General features: G+C 53.4%; 1 protein-coding gene across 4 annotated transcripts in view; it reads right to left on the bottom strand.

Annotated features, from left to right (window-relative positions):
* Window positions 1-12,492, bottom strand: part of Col16a1 (collagen type XVI alpha 1 chain) — a 52,487-nt gene extending 39,995 nt beyond the window's left edge. For 3 of the 4 annotated variants that reach the window (XM_028759735.1, XM_028759737.1, XM_028759738.1), the window contains exons 1-21: window positions 12,362-12,492; window positions 10,723-10,829; window positions 8,749-8,823; window positions 8,546-8,663; window positions 7,489-7,612; window positions 6,962-7,228; window positions 6,306-6,386; window positions 6,063-6,188; window positions 5,323-5,376; window positions 5,022-5,048; window positions 4,510-4,545; window positions 3,544-3,570; window positions 2,543-2,605; window positions 2,263-2,304; window positions 2,135-2,179; window positions 2,020-2,055; window positions 1,586-1,648; window positions 1,105-1,149; window positions 921-1,016; window positions 709-747; window positions 228-272 (exon numbers count right to left, since the gene is read on the bottom strand). In XM_028759735.1, the coding sequence (XP_028615568.1) occupies window positions 228-272; window positions 709-747; window positions 921-1,016; window positions 1,105-1,149; window positions 1,586-1,648; window positions 2,020-2,055; window positions 2,135-2,179; window positions 2,263-2,304; window positions 2,543-2,605; window positions 3,544-3,570; window positions 4,510-4,545; window positions 5,022-5,048; window positions 5,323-5,376; window positions 6,063-6,188; window positions 6,306-6,386; window positions 6,962-7,228; window positions 7,489-7,612; window positions 8,546-8,663; window positions 8,749-8,823; window positions 10,723-10,795 (1,482 nt within the window). In that variant the 5' untranslated portion in view covers window positions 10,796-10,829; window positions 12,362-12,492. Of the gene's footprint in view, window positions 1-227; window positions 273-708; window positions 748-920; window positions 1,017-1,104; window positions 1,150-1,585; window positions 1,649-2,019; window positions 2,056-2,134; window positions 2,180-2,262; window positions 2,305-2,542; window positions 2,606-3,543; window positions 3,571-4,509; window positions 4,546-5,021; window positions 5,049-5,322; window positions 5,377-6,062; window positions 6,189-6,305; window positions 6,387-6,961; window positions 7,229-7,488; window positions 7,613-8,545; window positions 8,664-8,748; window positions 8,824-10,722; window positions 10,858-12,361 lie in introns of all 4 variants that reach the window. The other variant, XM_028759736.1, reaches the window with a different exon arrangement.
* Window positions 12,493-18,154: the final 5,662 nt, after the last annotated feature.

Here is an 18,154-nt window from a genome sequence, read left to right as displayed (position 1 = left end):
GAAGAAGAAGAAGAAGAAGAAGAAGAAGAAGAAGAAGAAGAAGAAGAAGAAGAAGAAGAAGAAGAAGAAGAAGAAGAAGAAGAAGAGGAGGAGGAGGCATTAATGCTGAGGACAGGTATTGGTATTTTGGTATATTGTCATGCCTGGAAGGAGCTAAGGACCCAAGCCCTTTCTCTTGGAGGCTCTGGAAGAGCAGATCTGGGCATGGCAGGCTTGCGGTCACTCACCGGCTTCCCTCCTGGGCCTTCCTTTCCTGGTATTCCAGAGCTGCCCTGTAATCAGAAGGGTTAAAGGGAAGGTTCCCACTGATGTGACTTCTGCCTCTGCCCCCGTTCTGCACCCTCAGCCGAGCCACCCATCTCTGTGTGGACCCCTGGATGGATAAACCCTTTCTTCCTATTGCCTGTCTTCCTGTGTGCCTAGCTCTAGAAAAAGATAAGAGATGACAAGGGCTCTGATTACCCCTCCCTAGTACAACAAGGAGGAGGTGACAGACAGACAGACAGACAGACAGACAGTTCCAGTACTGGCTGCTCACCAAGGCCAAGGCCCCCACCCCAGCTAGAACTGGAGTAAAGACAACCCTCCCACCCCATACACCCTAACTGAACTGAGCCTCTTTCAGCACAACTCCTGGTCACCTGACACACACACTGCTGCACAATCACACACCCCTCCCCGCTGTGTCCACAACAACCCTGTGCCTACCTTTTCTCCCTTAGGTCCTGGTGGGCCACCTGGATCTCCCTGATGGCAGAAATGGGGTGATACAAGTTTCCTCTCTACAGCATGGAGATCAATTTTGTCTTAAGCCACCCTTCAATCCACACTCGTGGCACTGGGTCTTATCCCCAACTCAGCCCCACCCTGGGGACAAAGGTCTCAGGAGGGGATGGAAGGCCAGGTGAGGGGACACTTACAGGAGTCCCAGGCAGTCCTATCCCAGGTGGTCCGGGGAGGCCAGGGGGCCCAGGCTCTCCTGCCAGTCCCTCAGGCCCAACAAAGCCAGGGTCTCCCTATAGCACATGCACAAGTAAGTGAGTTTGAGAGGCACTATCTTAGCCCTACTGCCCGTCCCTTCCCACACCCAGGCCTGCAACTCACTTTCTGCCCTTTGGGCCCAATGACACAGATCTCTCCAGGCCGACCCTGTGGAAAAGAGGGTTGAGGTAGGGACAAGCAGGATCCTGGCACCTGCCCCACTGAGACAGGAGGGTAATTACCCACCTGTACCCCCCATCACCTTCCCTCCCCCAATGCCAGACCCCAACCTGGTGCCCTGAGGCCAGCAAATGCCAAAGGCCCGAGTTCAGTATCTGTACCCGCTTTGCTATGCCTGGATCTGGCTAACCTTCCAGGCAGGCTCTTGATCTGATCACAAACCTTCCACAGTAATAAATGTCACCTGAGATCAGCTCAGGCAGGCCCAGCACCTGGGCAGTGTCCCTACTACTCAGAGTGGAACCTGTTCCCAATTCAACTGGGACATATAGCGCCTCTCTTCCTTGGCCAGGAGGATGAAGCTGGATCTCTGAGTTCGAGTCTAGCACTCTGAGGCTTAGGGAGAGGGTTCCCAGTCACATACGTCTCGTCCAGGCTTTCCTGGCAGTCCTTTGAGGCCTCCGTCACCCTTCTCCCCCTTCTGACCCTGGAGAAGGAAGAGACAGGAGAGCAGGCTGAGGAAAAGAAGCAGGACAGTTCCTGTCAGGGGAGGGGCAAGTGCCTTCCAGAGTCCCCCTCCCTGACTCTGCCTCTTCTAAAAAGGAATGCCTCCCACAGGAGGGCAGACAACAGAAAGGACTTCCAAACCAGCCAGACCACTCATTCAAGCATGCAGGCTTTCCTGTCTAGATGTGGTGGGTGTTTGGACTGGACAGAAGGCTAGAAGGGATGGGGAAGGGGCAGTCAATCCTGCCAACGGTCACCGTCCTCTAGGAAGACCTTAGACACGCCCCTCCTCTTGAATGTAGGGCCTGTGGTCCATCCAGGCACCTACCCCTCCAAACATAAGCCTATTACCTTCTGGCCTGTTGATCCTGGGAGTCCTGAGGGTCCCTAAGATGAGGAGGGAGTACAAATGAGTGATGAGGCTAAGCCCAGGGTCCATCCTGACCGTGGCGGGTCCCCGGCTTACCAAGTCCCCCGATTCTCCCTTTTCTCCTTTCGGGCCTTCTGCACACTGACAAAGGAGACGAGGGGTTAAGTGGCCAGAATGGTCTAGCCTCAGCTCTGAAACAGGCCTCACCTTCCCGTCAATCTTACCTGAAGTGGAGCATCTGGGGAGACTCGAACACAGTCATTGCCCTATGAGGAAGGAACAGGGGTCAAGGCTCAGACCTTCTGGGGGTGTCAACACAAACCTGTTGCTAGGAAAGGCCCAGGACCCCCTAGAATAGAAGCCTGCACATGAGCCCCTAGAGAACCCTGTCCAAATGCCCATGTGGGCAGGCTTCCCACTGAGAAGAAGGGGTGCTAGCTTACATTCCATCAAGCCCTGGCTAGGTGGGAGGGGCCCTGATGTGGACTTGGTTAGGGCACTTACCCGTGCTCCCTTCTCTCCCTTGGGGCCTGATGGTCCAGTCAGGCCTCGTTCACCTTTCCCTCCCTGTGGGTAAAACCAGAATGAGGGTTGTGCCAAAAGGAAGCCCCCCAAAAGTGTCCCCCATTGCTTCCACTCATCTACTATGCAAACGAACAAACACACACACACAAGCACACACACATACCCTCCTCCTACTCCCCACACCATGCACTCATTACACGCAGTACATGGGTTCCAAATACACCAAAAGGCAGTTTGGCAAACCTACAGTTTCACACAGGGAGTGTCCCTTCCCCCACACCCACAGGCATGCACATTAGCAAACACAACAGCATATCCTCAGCACGTGAACACGTTACATAGACATGCAGGATGACATAAACCCATGACAGCTAATTGTCAAGTTTCCTGAGCTCAAGCCCCGTGCTTGCTAGCACAGGACTCGAGGCAGAGGCAGGTCACCTCCCTGAGACTCAGATTCTCCATCAATAAAATAGAATTGATGCAACACCTGTCTCCAGGCATGAGTCAAAAAGATGGGAGTGCTGCAGGCAATACGATGAGCAGAGCCCATTGTTCACAGCCGGCGAAGGAAGTGCAGCATCTGCCTGCATGAGCCAGGCTTGAGGCCCACTAGGCCCACAGGTATATACGGGTTCAGCCTGTGGCCACATGGGCGGAGACATGTGTTCCAGAACATACAGGCACGTTCACACACAATCCCTCTGACCTATGACTGACACAGTGAGCCTTCAGTCCCCCCTGATGCCAAAGGGGAGCACTTGCCTCCTAGTATGGGTATTGTGCACACAGAGCACAGGGCCTGCTACACAGAGGGCCTCAACAGAGGGTTGTTCTGGACTCTATACACACAACCCACTCATGCCAACACATGCTTAAGCACACTGGGGTAGTCCTGCTATAAACACAAGGCTACTGAGCCACATGAAGTAGGAAGGAACAAGGAAGATAGGGGAGTCCTGTTCACTTCTAGGTCTTACCTTGAGGCCAGAGGGACTGAGTGTGACCTAAGGGAACAGAAGAAGGAAGAGAATATTGAACTTCAGGGAGCAACCAGCAGCCCAGAGAGAGTAAGCAAGTCAGCCAGGTTCACACAGGATGACAGCAGGACCTGAGTCCCAACGCCAGTTCTGCCTCCTAGGTCAATTAGCATGCTGATTATTTTTTTCAAGGCTATAAAAGCCAACATAGGGGTCTACTTTCCCCAACCTGCCTGCTTTTGGCCAGCCCCACCTCAAATTGTTAGGCTAACATGGTCACTCAGTTGCCATGGCAACCCCAGCGCATGTGGGATTTGATGGGAAACTGGGTAGAAAGAGAGGCAGGCAGGCAGGAAGAAGTGTGGGTACTTCAAATTCCCCCCAGAATTAAGGGGTTCATGCCCTTTGCAAATGGATGCTCAAAACACAGTAACTCTCCCTGCCTATGGAAGGGGCATAATGGTACCAAACGGCTCACATGGGCCCTGAGCCCTGTTCTTCCAACTCCCAGTGGGAAGGCTGGGCTAGGCTAGTTTTCGAGGAGGGGGAGAGGAGAATGCCCAGGCTCTGAGCTGTGTGCCCAGGCTCTGAGCTCCAGGAGCACTGGGATGTTCCTCCCCTGCTTTAAGTCTCCAAGGTGGCATATGGTACCTTCCGATCAAAGTGGGTCCAAAACCCAGAGGCAACTGCACAGCTGAAATCAGCAACCAAGGTCCTGTTCTCTGCCCCACCCCATCCCCTAAGCAGGCTACCACCCTGGATCACAACACTCCATTGAGATTTCAGAGCCAGGGTAAGTCAGCCCTGGCTTGGTGGGCTTATGGGTGGGGACAAGCCTAGCTATGGGAATCAGGCAGGGGAGTGATGGGAAATTGAACAAAGCCCCCCTTGTCCTCTACCAGGAAGCTCCAGTCCACTCCAGGCAACACCCACTCCCAGACTGGCTATGCTCCTTCATTGACTCACATTGCTCTCCCGGGCACTGTGGGCACAGGGTGGGCACTGAAAAGGAAGAACAGGCCCGCAGGTCAATTCTGAGCCTCTGAAATTAGCCCTGCCCATAACACACACACACACACACACACACACACACACACACACACACACGCACACCTCAAGGCCCAAACAGCACCTCTTCAAAAAGAACAAAAGAAAGCCGAGACAGAAACAGTAAAACAGTAACCAGCCCAAGGCCACACAGTATGTATGTCAGCAAAGAAGGGTTTCACAGCTAAGACTTAGATTTTTCCCATGATGCCCATGGGCACTGGCCTCCAACTCAGCAGGAATGGCTTCCTGGACTTCCACTCTACAATCTAGGGCAATCAAGGCAATCTAGGGCCCTCAGGAATGTTGGGTGCTTCAGTTATCCATCACCCCCACACCTTAGGCTCTATGCCTCAAACCTTTATCCAGAGAATACGTGCTGACACCTCCCTCCCCAGAGTCCAAGAGTCCAGCCCAGAGAAAAGGCTCACCTCATTGACTCCAGTCTCCTGGTGGGCCTGAGAAAAAGGAGGCATGGGAGTGGGAGAGGAACCTGGGACTAAACATCACTACAAGCCCCTGTACGAGAGCAGGCAGGAGCCAGCTCTCTAGAGAATGCCCAGTATGTGTCCGCCCAGTCTGTCTTCCCTTCTCAGAGCTGGCAGCACGCAGCTGAGCTCTGTCCAGACAGGAAGAGAGTGGGAGTACAGCATCTTTTCCAAGGGTTTTATAGAGGGAATGCAGGGCAGACAGAGGGCACCGTGGGCTCACCCCCTCAGCCACCATCTCTACCTTTGTCCCCCGTTCTGCCTTCTGGCTGCTTCTTCCCACCAGCTGTGTGTCCACCTGGGCAGACAGAGGGATAGTTCTAGGGTCTGTGCTGGAATGGCGCATCCAGGCAGAGCACATGGATGCCAGGTACCCCCTCAGTTTGGCATCTGGCACCTCCCAGATCATCAAGGGTTTGCTCAAGCCACCGAGGCTGCCCCCACGGGCACCCCTTCCCCCTCCCTTGTGATGTCGTAGAAAACAGGCTTTGAATCAATGGGATCTTGTGTTTCTGCAGCCAAAGGCTGGGCATGGTGCCTGGGTAGGCAGGGACACTGCCCAGTCTGAGGGTGGGGCTGAGGGAAGGAAGGGGTTCCCCTGCCATCTCCAAAGAACCTGAGAGTGGACAGGGCAGCTGGCCATGGTGCTGGGAACTTGAGAGAGCCCAGAGTCCAGTACAGCCTGGCCTCTGGGCCCAGATATCCCTGTATAGGAGAAACTGCAAATGGGGTCCTGCCCTCCACAGGATGGTCTAGCTAGAGTCGGAAGTAGAGCAGCACAATGCTCGTGCCAACAAGTAGCAGGCACAGGGTTACCCCATGGGTTCACTCTCTGCCTCCCTGAGTTTCATAAGGTAAGATCTACATTGAGCCCACATTTGAGGGACTTCCCCAGCCTAGGCCCATGGTCAGCTGAACCTGGTGGCAGGCCTCAGCCAGGTTAGGGGTGGAACAGTCTCCCCTGTGTCTCCCCTGCTCACCCACCTTGCTGCTCTGAGGTTCCTCCAAGCAGAAGCAGCGGGTGTAGACCTTGCCCTCTGTCTGAGGATTGATCTCAATGAGCTCATTACTCTGGGTGTCCCGGCGCGACTTGGAGGTCTCTGGGGGACACTGCTCAATATGGGAGGAAGGCAGCCAGGGTGAGTACAGAGGCAGATGCATCCTTAGACCTTTGCCATCCCTGTGCAGGCTGCCTCCTCTCCAGCACAGCTCGAGCCGGCTACTCACCCCTCCCGGTAAGATCTCACAGCAGCCTTCCTCCAGCACCAGCTCAGGGTCACAGTAGATGTGCGCCTGCTGAAGGTCAAACTGCAGGGAACACAGAAGTTCATCTTATTTCAGATGATCAAATAGCTCTTCCACGGTCCCCAAAGAAGCTCAAAGACGTCTTTGCCCCAGGATTTGACTTTAGGGTCTTTCCAGGCTGGTCGGGGGAGGCCATCAAGAATAGAGCTGTTGCCAAAAGCAGAGAGAGGAGGGGGGGAAAGGAATGGGGAGAGAGAGAGAGAGAGAGAGAGAGAGAGAGAGAGAGAGAGAGAGAGACAGGCAGGCAGATAGACTATATTCCCAGAAGAACACAGAGGAGGCTGGCAGGAAGATGGGCTCCATTCAAACTGGGCCCAACCTGTAAATGAATATACAAGGAAAAGCATTGCAGGTAAAGGGAGAAGCGTGAGCAAATATGCAAATTTAGTAGGATCAGACTAGCATGGATCAGACTCAATAGAGAGATGAACCCAGATGGTGGAGGGCCTGGAATGTCAGCTTAGCTTGGTTAGGCCACATAGGTAAGGCAATGGCTCCAAACCTGGGCTCTGAAACACACCCTCAGGAGTGCAAGGCTCCCTGAGAGGTGGGAGCAGAAACCAGGACCCAGTACTCACTGAAACTGGCTTGCCCTGCTCAGCATCCAAGCCCAGAAATACATGTCCCCCAGGCTGGATGGATTGCCGGGGCCCCAGAGGCTGGGAGGAGGCTGAGACGCAGTCCACGTGTACAGAGGCCACACGGCCTGCCACGCTCAGCATCAGCTTGTGCCAACGCAGATCGAAGAGCTGGGGCACTGGGAAAATGCAGGACACAAAGTCACCATCTTGGCCCTGTGCCCGGAGCTCTAGACTCCGCTCCTGGCTGTTGACTTCCAAGGAGATCTGTGACAAATTGGGAAAGAGAAAGGACAGAGAATCAGAGCTCTAGAGTCATAGCTTGGCAAAGTTGGGGCCTCAAGCTCATCTCAGAGGAGGAGAGAAAGCTAGCTGGGTCAGCCAGCTCCTCTGAGAGCATCCTAATAGCATGTGTCAGGCGCTTCTCTTGATGGAGCAGAGAAGCCCAGAAACCAGTTTGAATAGAAGCTGAGTTGGACTAATACAACCATTGCCTGAGGACTAGGGGAGGGAAGGAGTGGACTCACCTGTGGGTACCCATTTGCATCAGTCACTTGGAACAAGTACCATGTGTTCCGGTAGGTGTGCTTCTTCAGAAGGACTGTCAGGACCAGGGCAAATTCCTCTGGGAGGCCCCGAGGGAACACTCGTCTGCAGTGGTGAAGAGAAGGCACACTGAGAACTGATGAGCCTGCCGGAGACAAGCATAGCTCACACCTCCCAAAACATACACATGTTCATCCTAACATATTCACCGAGCACCTTCTGGGTGCTAAGGGTTGGCTGGGTGCTAGGATAGCCATGGGTGAAATATGGAAGAGCTTATCCCCATGAAGTCTCACGGGGTCTGATGGAACAGAGAAGCATTACCAGAATCCTTGAATTATGATCTCAGATGATTGGAAAGATAGCTCAGTGATTAAGAGTATTGGCTGCTCTTCCAGAAAAATCAGGGTTTGATTCCCAGCACCCACAGAGCATCTCGGACCATCTGTAACTGAGGTCTCAGGAGGTCTAATGCCCCCTTCTGGCCTCTGCAGGCACTGCATGCATGTGGTGCACATCCATAACATGCAGGCATTAACACACATACACATAATAAATAAATGTTTTTCTATCTCAGCATTACATTCCAACTTTGACAAGGAGGCTCCCAAGGAAGCCAACGTGGTGTACAGGCCTGGAGTGGAGGGAACAATGCTGAGAAAAAGACCGAGGGTTCTACATGAACTCAGCTACAAAGAGACATTGGCAGGAGCCAGACTGCCCAGGGGCTGCTGCAAGCTGGGCTTCACACAAGGTGACACTCACGTAGACACAGGCTCTTGACACCACCCTGGGGTTCTCATAGTGACCGTGGGATTTAAACATGGTCCTGCCATTGCCTGCGAGAGCCAGGTGTCCCAGGCACCACATACACAAAATCCACGCTGCAAGTCCAGCGGTGGACAATAGGTAGACTTTTGGCAGGGGAGTGCCCAAAACAGCGTCTAGAGAGGCCCTTGGCTAGAGTCACACATCTAGAGTTGCAGGGGATGTGGCTGAGGTCAGTATGAACTCCAGTGGCCTCCCAGAGTCCTTTACCGAGTCGGTTGGGTCAGTGGGACAGCCCCCAGCCGCAAGATGAGTGGTCCTTTGGGGTTTCGGATCTTCTTTATGGCAGTTGTCTTCATGAGGTTCAGTCGGCGGATTAGATTGAAACCTTTGGGACACCAGAGGAAAAGCAAGTGAGGAGAAGCACAGGCTACTCCAGGAAGTGGGTAAAGGCTGGTGGAGGCTGCACTCACCAGTCACATTGGTTGATGGGTCACTACTGTGTTCTAGCTTGAGTCCTTCTTGCTGTGAAGCTGGGCACCGCTCACCTGGGACAGAGTTGGCCCAGAGCATTAGGAACTCAGGAGGATGACTGCCCAACAGGGCTCTTGGGGATCTCAGGAGGGGACATGTCCATAATCTTCCTTCTGGACCTTTAACCTAGTCTGCCTTGAGGCTGTGCTCACACTTGGCCTCTGAGCCTGGCTGCATAGGAACAATCCAGCACAGGGAGGGCTGAGACTTGTGACCTGCTCCAAAGCTGCTGAGTAAATCAACAGCAGAACAGGACCAGAGCCCCAGGGACCCCAGCTGGGGTGGGGGCTATGACGGGGGCGAAAGAAACAAGAAACACTAGTGGTGCAGAGCCCACAGTGGGAGCCGTGCATACGCACATGTTTCTCCAAGTGCTATGCCTCGGTAGGGACAGAGGAAAAGAGCTCTGGGCACCCTGGGTGTTACGTGCAATGGTGTGTACATGACTATACACGAATAAGCTATGCACACCCATGCCCCCAAGGCTGCCACGTGCACTGGCACACATGTCCTAGGCAATGGGTGGTGTTCTGTGTCCCATATTGAAAGTAGAAAATCCAATGGCTTTTCCCCTGCATACTCAGCTAGTGACACAACAAAAAGAATCAGACAGGGAGGCTGAGGGGACCGCAAGCTCAAGGGTATCATCAAGCCTTAGGCTCCAGACAAGACATATTAAAGCCATCTCAGCTTTTGAACAAGGGCACATGTCTAAAGTCCCAAAGGTACAGGTTGATGGCTATGAGCCTCCTTCTCCCTGAGGCTGTGTCTCCCTTCCTGGGACCAGAAATGTTGACGGAGGTGCTACATCAAACAGACAGGGGCTAAGATCAAACGGCCTTCCCAGCAAAGCTGATGGGAAAGCTGGGCCAAGCCAGTCAAGTCTCCTTCCTTCCAGGAGAAAGCCAACTCCCTGCCCAGCCTAGTTGAAAGATAGAGCTCTGTGTCCCTGGGCACAGTGACCCACTGGAATCTCCACCCCCAAGTCTGGCCGGAAAGACCATCACTGTCTTGAGCATCTCCGAGGCAATGGGTGACTCACCCTTGGCAATGGGCCCAGATTCCTTACAGATGTTGAAATCCTCTGCCCCAAGCCCTCTAGGGGACCCGGTGAGGGAGAGGAGGGAAAAATCTCTCAATCTCTCAATACACACACAGAAACACACGCATGTCGCATGTGTGTGTGTGTGTGTGTGTGTATACACACACACACACACAGAAACATACATGCGCATACAATAGCAGTCTCACACACCCCAGATGCCTGGACTTGGGCCCTAATAGTTGGGTTCCTTCCTGGCTAGGTGATACTGCTACCGAGCCCAGAGGGCACTCAGCAAGGCCAGGCAGATTGCCTGGTCAATTTCCCTTGGCTGTGGGCCCTGGAAAGTTGTACCCTCTCCCTCTCCAGAGGCTGAGCCATAGGGTGGGCAGTCATCAGAGATCCAGGCTGGTGCAAAGGAGGAGCCTATGCCTGGAGGATGGAGTCACGACCATGAGAAGGAACAGAGGGGCTGGGCAGCTTTCCGGAAGTGTTGCCTTTTGTAGGGAGAGTATAGTTCCCTGTTCTTTCCCATCTTGCTAGACAGCAAGAAATGCAAGGACGTGCTTCAGAGGGGGACGTGCTGCAGAGGGAGCCTGTTCCCCACCACCACCACTCAGAGACCCAGGAGGACATACACATGCATGTACTGAGCCTCTCAAGTTGCAAAACCAGAGATACACAGAAACAAGATGCACACACACACACACACACACACACAGCTCACTCCCACAGGCTCAAGTATGTAAACACTACCTGAGCTACCCTGAGCTCCTACCCTACACTTGCCCATAAATGACACATGACTGAGATATACATGGTCACACATGTGCAACCTCAGGGAGCCAGATGTAGGCCTGTGTCCGCTCACCTAGATTTGTCCCATGGCTGAAGGTGGCCCATAGCCCAAGCACCCACAGGCCAGGAGTCCAGGATGCCAACATGCTGGTCCAGTGAGATCAGCTGCAGCCTCGTCACCTGACGACCAGAGACATGGGGGGGTGGGCTTCAGGGTGCCCAAAAGTGTGGATTAGTGACAGCCTTCTGTGGGCCCCACGCACCAGGGACTGCAGGGGTAAGGGCTTGGTGTTGGTTCCTCTCAGGGGCCCCACACAGGCCTGGGGTGAGAATCTGGGCAGTGGTAATAAAGAAAATATTTAACCACCGGTATGCCCCAGACACCCACCAGCCTGAGCACAAGACTGGCTGAAGCTCAGAAGCAAGGCTCAGGCAGCTTCTGGCTGTGTCAGGAGCTCACCGCTGGGTTGAGAAGAGGTCTAGAGGGTTCTAAAAGACCACAGAGGCAGGGAGAGCGAGGGGCCTTGCACAGAGGTAATTTATCAAAATGCTTGGATGAATCCCAGAGCTTTAACAGCTGTGTTCTGCACTGGCGCACAGTGGCCCCATACCTGTGAGAACTGTTCTCAGCCGAGCACAGGTAGCCCTGCCAGGCACCCACAAGATCAGGGGCTGAAGACTGGACTGAGTCTCTTGGCAGGGCTCACAGGGCTGTGTATGGGCCAAGAAAGCTTCCCCTTGTGTGTACAAGGGCGGGAGAGCAGGTCACCAGGGCTCAGGACCTTGTTGCCAACCTCTCCCGCTGATGGATGCTCGTCTTTTCGTTTTATTAAACCCTGATGGATGGGCCCAGATAAATCAATGCAGGCTCAGCAAGTGGCCAGCAGAGCCATATATCATCTGGCCCCTTCCAGGACAGGCAGATAGTGAGCACACAAAGCCATGTGTGTCGGTACAACACATATAGGCACATAGGTGCCAGGACTATGCGATCAAACCTACCTGTGGGCAGGTGTGCTAAGAGACATGAGAACTGATAAGCCCAGAGTTTACATGCATGTGCCTGTCCAGAGCCAACCTATGAGCATCCCTCCAGGAGGCTCTTCTGCTGGTACTTTCTTAGGCAAGTCCAATTTGTACAGTGTCATGCTAACGTCTCTCCTTTATTGCTGGATACAGAATGAAGGGATGCCTTCATGCAATGTGTGTGTGTTTGAGTGCGTGAGTGCGTGTGTGCATGTGTATGGATGGGGCTGGACTCTTGGGATGGATCTGTGCCCCAAATGCAGTCATCTCCCATCCTAGGGGTGTGCAACTCCCACTCTCTAACCCTAGCCTGACCTTCCCTTCCTGACAGCCAGTGGAAAGGTAGCCGGCTCTGAGCAGCATGTGGGTGCATGTGGAGGCATGAACATAGATGTGCTCGACATGTTCACTTCTGGTTCCCACTCCCAGGCCTCAGACTGAGTGGAGGGCTGTAGGGATGCACTAGAGAGATGCTTCCAAGGAGACCCCGCCCCCCTCAACACGGTCACAGATGGAGGCAGAGACAGAAGGACCAGCATAGAGTTTCCAGATCACCCCACCGCAGAGAAGAGCCCTGAGGCCCTCAGAGAGGGCTTGCCACTTGTCCCAGGTCACAGAGCAAGTCAGCAGCAGAAAATGCCCTTTCAGCTCAGAGGGAGAAGGCAGCCCAGTGCTGGCCCACTTACCAACGGCCCGGGGAGCCCTTCACTGAGCAATCCTGGCAGCCCCAAGGCTACCAGCTGTGGGAAGCAGGGCCAGGAGTCCGAGGCCTACAGGGGGATCCTCGATCTCTCTGCCAGTCTGCGCTGTCCCCAGCTTCTCCGCGTCCTGAGTTCTCTAGACTGAGCGCAGCGCAGCGCACGCCTGCCGGGACTGCCGGCAGCTCCTGGAGAGGGAAGAGGGCGGTTCCAAGGGACTGGGGGCCTGCCAAGAGGCTAATGGAACACAGCTGGGTCGGCCCGCCAGGCTGGAGGAGGAGGGAGGCCGCGAGGGCTCGGCTGCTGCCTGAGCGCTGGCCACTGAGCTGCACCGCTGCGCTCCTGGCCTGGCCCTGTGCCCAGGCCCGCCCGTCCCGCTTTCCCAGCCAGGTGAGCCCGCGGGCGAGCGGGGCAAGGCGGGACCCTGCGTGCCCAGAGCTGCCCTGGAAGGGGCGCCTGCGGCTGGCTGGCTGGCAGGAGGGAGGCCAAGCTAGGCGTGCCCAGAATCAGGCCGGGGGTTTATGGAACCTCCTTCGTGCCCAGCCCCTGCTTCCTTGGCTGAGACCCCAGAAAGCTGGAGAGGGCTAGGGACCCTCCTCCATAGTCGTGGATCCCGCGACGTGGCTGCTGACCAAGCCTCAGTGGTCAGCTTTTTCCAGTGCCTGGGCCTAGCATTCCTAGGCTGTAGAATCTCAGTCTGCTCTGGGAGGAGGGGATAGAGCACCACTCCCCAACCCTGTGCTAAATTAACTCCTTCTGCTCTGTCTTCATTTCCACAGAAGTAGATTCAGGGAGTGCTCTTGGACTCCAGGAGGTTGGGAAAGCTCAGATCCTTGTTCCCTGCTCCCTGCTCCAGCTTTATGATTTTAAGGAGACCTTTTAAAAACTTAATTTATTTTGTATGTATACGCGCAAGAACGTGTACACAGGCATAGTTGTAAATGCCGTGTTGTATGTGTGGAAGTCAGAGAACAATCCGTGGAGTTAGTTATCTCCTTCCACGACACGGGTTCTGGGGGAATCATGCCAAGTTTGTCAGTCTTGGTGGCAAGCACCTTTACCCGAGGAGCCGTCTCCATGGATGGCCCTTAAACTTTTTTTTTTTAATCTGGATATTGAACATAGAGTTTGCATAGTCTAGCCTAATGCTCTCCCACTGAGCTACCCCTTAACCTTTGTGGTATGGTGATGTGCACTTTGCGATATAGAGGCGTGCACATATACTAATATACATGTGTGTGATGTGTACATTTGTACAGGTATACACACACACATGCCTGGTGGTGTCCGCCTGTGGCCTTTAATCTCAACACTCAGGAGGCAGAGGCAAGTGGATATCTGTGAGTCGAGGCCAGCTTGCTCTACAGAGTAAGTTCCAGGACAGCCACAGCTACACAGAGAAACCCTGTCTCAAAAACAAACAAACCAGACCACTCACTAAGTTGCCCAGGCTGGCCTTGAGCTGATCTATAGCAGCAGCAGACCTAGAACTTTCTTTTTTTAAGGTAAGTTCTAACTATGTAGCCCTGGTTGTCTTGGAACTCCCTTTGTACACCAAGCTGGCCTTGAACTCACAGAGTTCCTCCTTGCCTCTGGTTACAGAGCACTGAAACTAAAAAGCACTGGCACACCAGCACACCCAGCCAGGCCTAGATCTCTCAACCCTCCAGCCTCAGCCTCCTGAGCAGTTGGGACCAGCAGGCCTGGTTCAAATCTACTTTTTAATCTTTAATTCCATTTGCACATCTGTGAGATGAGATGCCGGCAGCTGCCCGTGTAGCTTTGTTAAAGGAAACTCATTAACATCTGTGAGAATGCTTAGCCGGTCTGGCACATAAGAGGAGAGATATTTGCTGCAATTTTCATTACTGGGGTCCTCTGTCGAGGACAGGGTCTGTAGGGAGTGGGGGTTGCCATTAAGGGCCAGGAAGGTTTTCTTTGTACCCAGGGTCTAAAGAGGCAAAAACAATGGAGTCTGGATGAACTTCAGAGGAGGAAGCGAAGCGGCTGTAGGGTATACATTGGGGTTAGAAAGGAAGCCACTAAAGAGCCTCCATCCCTGAGGACGGGCTTCTCTTCAGAGTAGGTGGTAGAGAACCTGTGGCCCCATCTAACCCAGGCGGACCCGCCATGACAGGCCTGGGATTTCCCACCTCCACCCCTGGAGGTGCTGAGTCAGTGGAAACCCTAACCAAGCTGCTTCGCCATGGAGGCGCCCCACTGTGGTCCCCTCACGGAGCCTTGGGCCCAGATGTGTGGTAGCAGCGGTAGGGCCTACGAGGCGCTGAGCTCAGCAAACAGGAAGTGTAGGAGGTGGGGCTTTCAGTAGCTCTGTCGGGAGGGCTGGGCCTGCACAGGGTTGCTAATGGAGCGCTGCCCAGCTTTGGGCAGGGAAAAGAAGGAACATACACTAGTCAGGTTCACAGAACACCTCAGGGGGCAGTGTTCACACCTCACCTCATTGGCTGAAGGGAAACCCAGAGGACAGGAACAAGTTGTCTAGCATCACATAACCCATTGGTGGTAAAGCGGAGACCATGACCAGCAAACCTGAGTAGCAGAAATGAGCACACCCTGTGCCGTCCTGACCATGCTCAGCCTTCACCCCCTCGTGCCTGCGCCAGGGCTCTCAGAGTCACAGACGCAGGAACCTGAGAGAGTGATGTCTAGAGACCTTCCTGCAGCACCCCAGAGGTGCTCATAAGAACCACCAAACCAGCTAGACAGTGGTGGTACACGCCTTTAATCCCAACACTCCAAGGCAGAGAGAGGTAGGGGATCTCTGTGAGTTCAAGGCCAGCCTGCTCTGCAGAGCAAGTTCCAGGAGAGCCAGGGCTACACAGAGAAACCCTGGGTCAAAAACAAAACAAAACAAAACAAAAAACATAAAAAAAAAACCCCAAAACAATCACAAAAAGAACAACCCACCTTAGGGAGCACCCTCCGACTGGGCCCGTCATCAGTGTAGAGATTAGCTCATGGATCTCTTCACTCTGATATGTGTGCACAGCCCCTGTGTGTGCTCACCGAACATGCATCTATAGACACTCGTGTTCACACAGACCCAAGCGCACACACAGATGTGACCCATGAGATTCCTGTATACATCCAAACACAAAGAGGTGCATCTTCTCAGAGTATATATGGGGTTAAGAGAAGTAGTATACACCTGTAATCCCCAGCTACCCAGGAGTGTGACACAGAAAGGTTGCGAGTTCAAGGCCAGAACTTGTCTCAAAGGTTGTTTTTTTTTTTTTTTAAAGGGCTGGGAAGGCTAATACATCCCCCAGAGCAGTTTCATACACAAGACTAGACTCACTCCCCAGGACTGAAAAAAAAATTGTATAGACTTGAGTGTGCACACACAGGCACGTATATGTACATAGACATGTGTGTACACAGGCATACATATAAAAACGCAGACATGTCCACTATGTCAGCGGAGATACCTGCAGAATTGTGGCATGCACAGATATGCGCATACACTCAGATGTGTATGCAGTTCTGCCGACACATTTATATTCAGTCAGCCCCACGAAGTCCCACACATGAGCAAGTAGGATATCCCATGGGACTGGGCTCGGTGCCCTCACCCCAGATGGCATCGCCACGAGGTAATCAACGCTGCTAATCGCCACCAGCTGCCCTGGAGCCCGCTTGCTGCTACGGGTGGGGCTACCACAGCCTCCTGGGCCTAGGGTAATGTGCACAGATGTTGGTAAAGCTCAAGGGCCTTTTCATTACCCCAGCTTACCACTGGGGCTCCCCACCTGGCAGGGGCTCTCCACCTGGCAGGGGGAGCCCTTGGGGCTGGAGGAGGGTTAAGAGCCAAGATAGAGCTTGGTCCCAGGATAGACCCAAGAGCCCCCAGACATCTAAGCAGAAGTGACCCAGATGTCTTCGGCTTGCTCAGGGATCCCGGAGCACACATGCACACCTAGATTTTGGCATAGATGAACACAGATGCATACACACCCTGAGACATATCACACCTGATGGATTGCTCATCAGAGATCTGCTTCTGCTTCTTCCTCCCAGTAAATGCCACCATAATTCATTTTGATGTTCAGGCTGCAGTCTACAGCTTGGTTCCTGCCTTCCATCCCCCTCCCTCGCCCCTGCCTGTCACCTCTACCCCCACAGTATAGGTCACATCTAACACTTCTACTGATGCCACCCTTGCCCAAGCCACTAGCACTTTTTACCAGAATTGATGCAAAAGCTCCCGAGAGCTCCAGCCTGCTACTCTCAAACCACAAACCCCACAGGTAGCTCCCCCACTAACCCCACCCAGGCCCCAGCCCAGCAGACAGGTAGCTCACAGCCTCTATCCGCTGCTACCTGGCTTTCATTATACCTAGAATAAAATTCTAATCTTGGGGGCTGGAAAGAGGAGGGTTCAGCAGTTAAGCTCACTGGCTGCCCTCCCAGAGGACTGGGTTCAATTCCTGGCACCCACATGGTGGCTCACAACCATCAGTAACTCTAGTTCCAGGGGATCAAATATCCTCTTCTGGCTTCCATGGGGACCAGGGAATCAGACATATATGCAGGCAGAACACTCACACACATAAAATAATAATAAATAGTTTTTAGAAAACTAAAGGCCCAGTTTTCCCCTCTAGCCTTTCCAAATGCTTCATGATGTAGCCTCTACGTTTGGCCCACCACCTTAACCCACAAGTCATCTCCCACTTTCTTTTCCAACCATGAATCCCTACATTAGCTTGGCTTAGGGAATTTTTTTTTTTTTTTTACTATTCCTCTTTCTTCTTGGAGGGGACTGCTCCTAGTCTTTGCAGGCTGGCAAGGTCTCTGCTCAGTGCCCTCCTTGACGTCCCAGTGTGAAGGAGTCTCAGTGGGCCTTTGTCACATGGCCCCTGTGGAAAGCTCTGCAAGGCTTCGGTATGTGTTATCTTTCTGACTGAGCATGTCTGCCATTTCTAGCACTCTATGACTGAACCTGGTGTTTTATCGGCACACACGAGCAATTGAGTGGGTTATACTTGTACCCTGTCCACACTGCACCCAGACAGACTGCACTTTCATGAGGCACCGCACACATACAACCACACACATGCACCTGGTGTGTGGGGGTGCCATGACTGACACATGCATATACATGCACACATACACACATATACATGGGGGGTGCCATGTGCTGACATATGCACACACACATGGTGGGGGGGGTTCCCATGTGCATAAACATGTATGCACACATACACAAATATGGGGAATGTGCCATGTACTGACACATGCATGTACATGCACACACACACGGGGTGCTATGTGCTGACACATGTACACACACATGCACACATACACACATGTACACATACACACATGCACACACACACATGGGGGTTGCCATGTGCTGACATATGTACACACACAGTGGGGGTTTCCCATGTGCATAAACATGTATGTACATATATACGGGGGCTGTGCCAAGTAGAGACTCATGCGCACACATGCACACACACAGGGAGTGTGCCATAGCTGACACAGGCATACATACACACATGCACACACATACAGGGAGTGTACCATGGCTGACACAGGCATACACACACACACATACACACACACAGGGAGTGTGCCATGGCTGACACATGCATACACACACACAGGGAGCATGCCATGTGCACACACAGTTTCTGAATCAGGGAGAAGATATTGTGATCCAGACAGGCCGCTTTTCTTCGTCCTCATATGTCTCATGGTGTCTTTCATCTCTTTCCTCCTTCACAGTGACTTGGTCCCTGTCTCCCTTCACTG

This window comes from Grammomys surdaster, unplaced genomic scaffold (assembly GCF_004785775.1).
Source record: "Grammomys surdaster isolate TR1022 unplaced genomic scaffold, NIH_TR_1.0 126313, whole genome shotgun sequence".
Classification (NCBI taxonomy): Eukaryota; Metazoa; Chordata; class Mammalia; order Rodentia; family Muridae; genus Grammomys; species Grammomys surdaster.
This window is presented reverse-complemented; position numbering and strand designations above follow the sequence as displayed.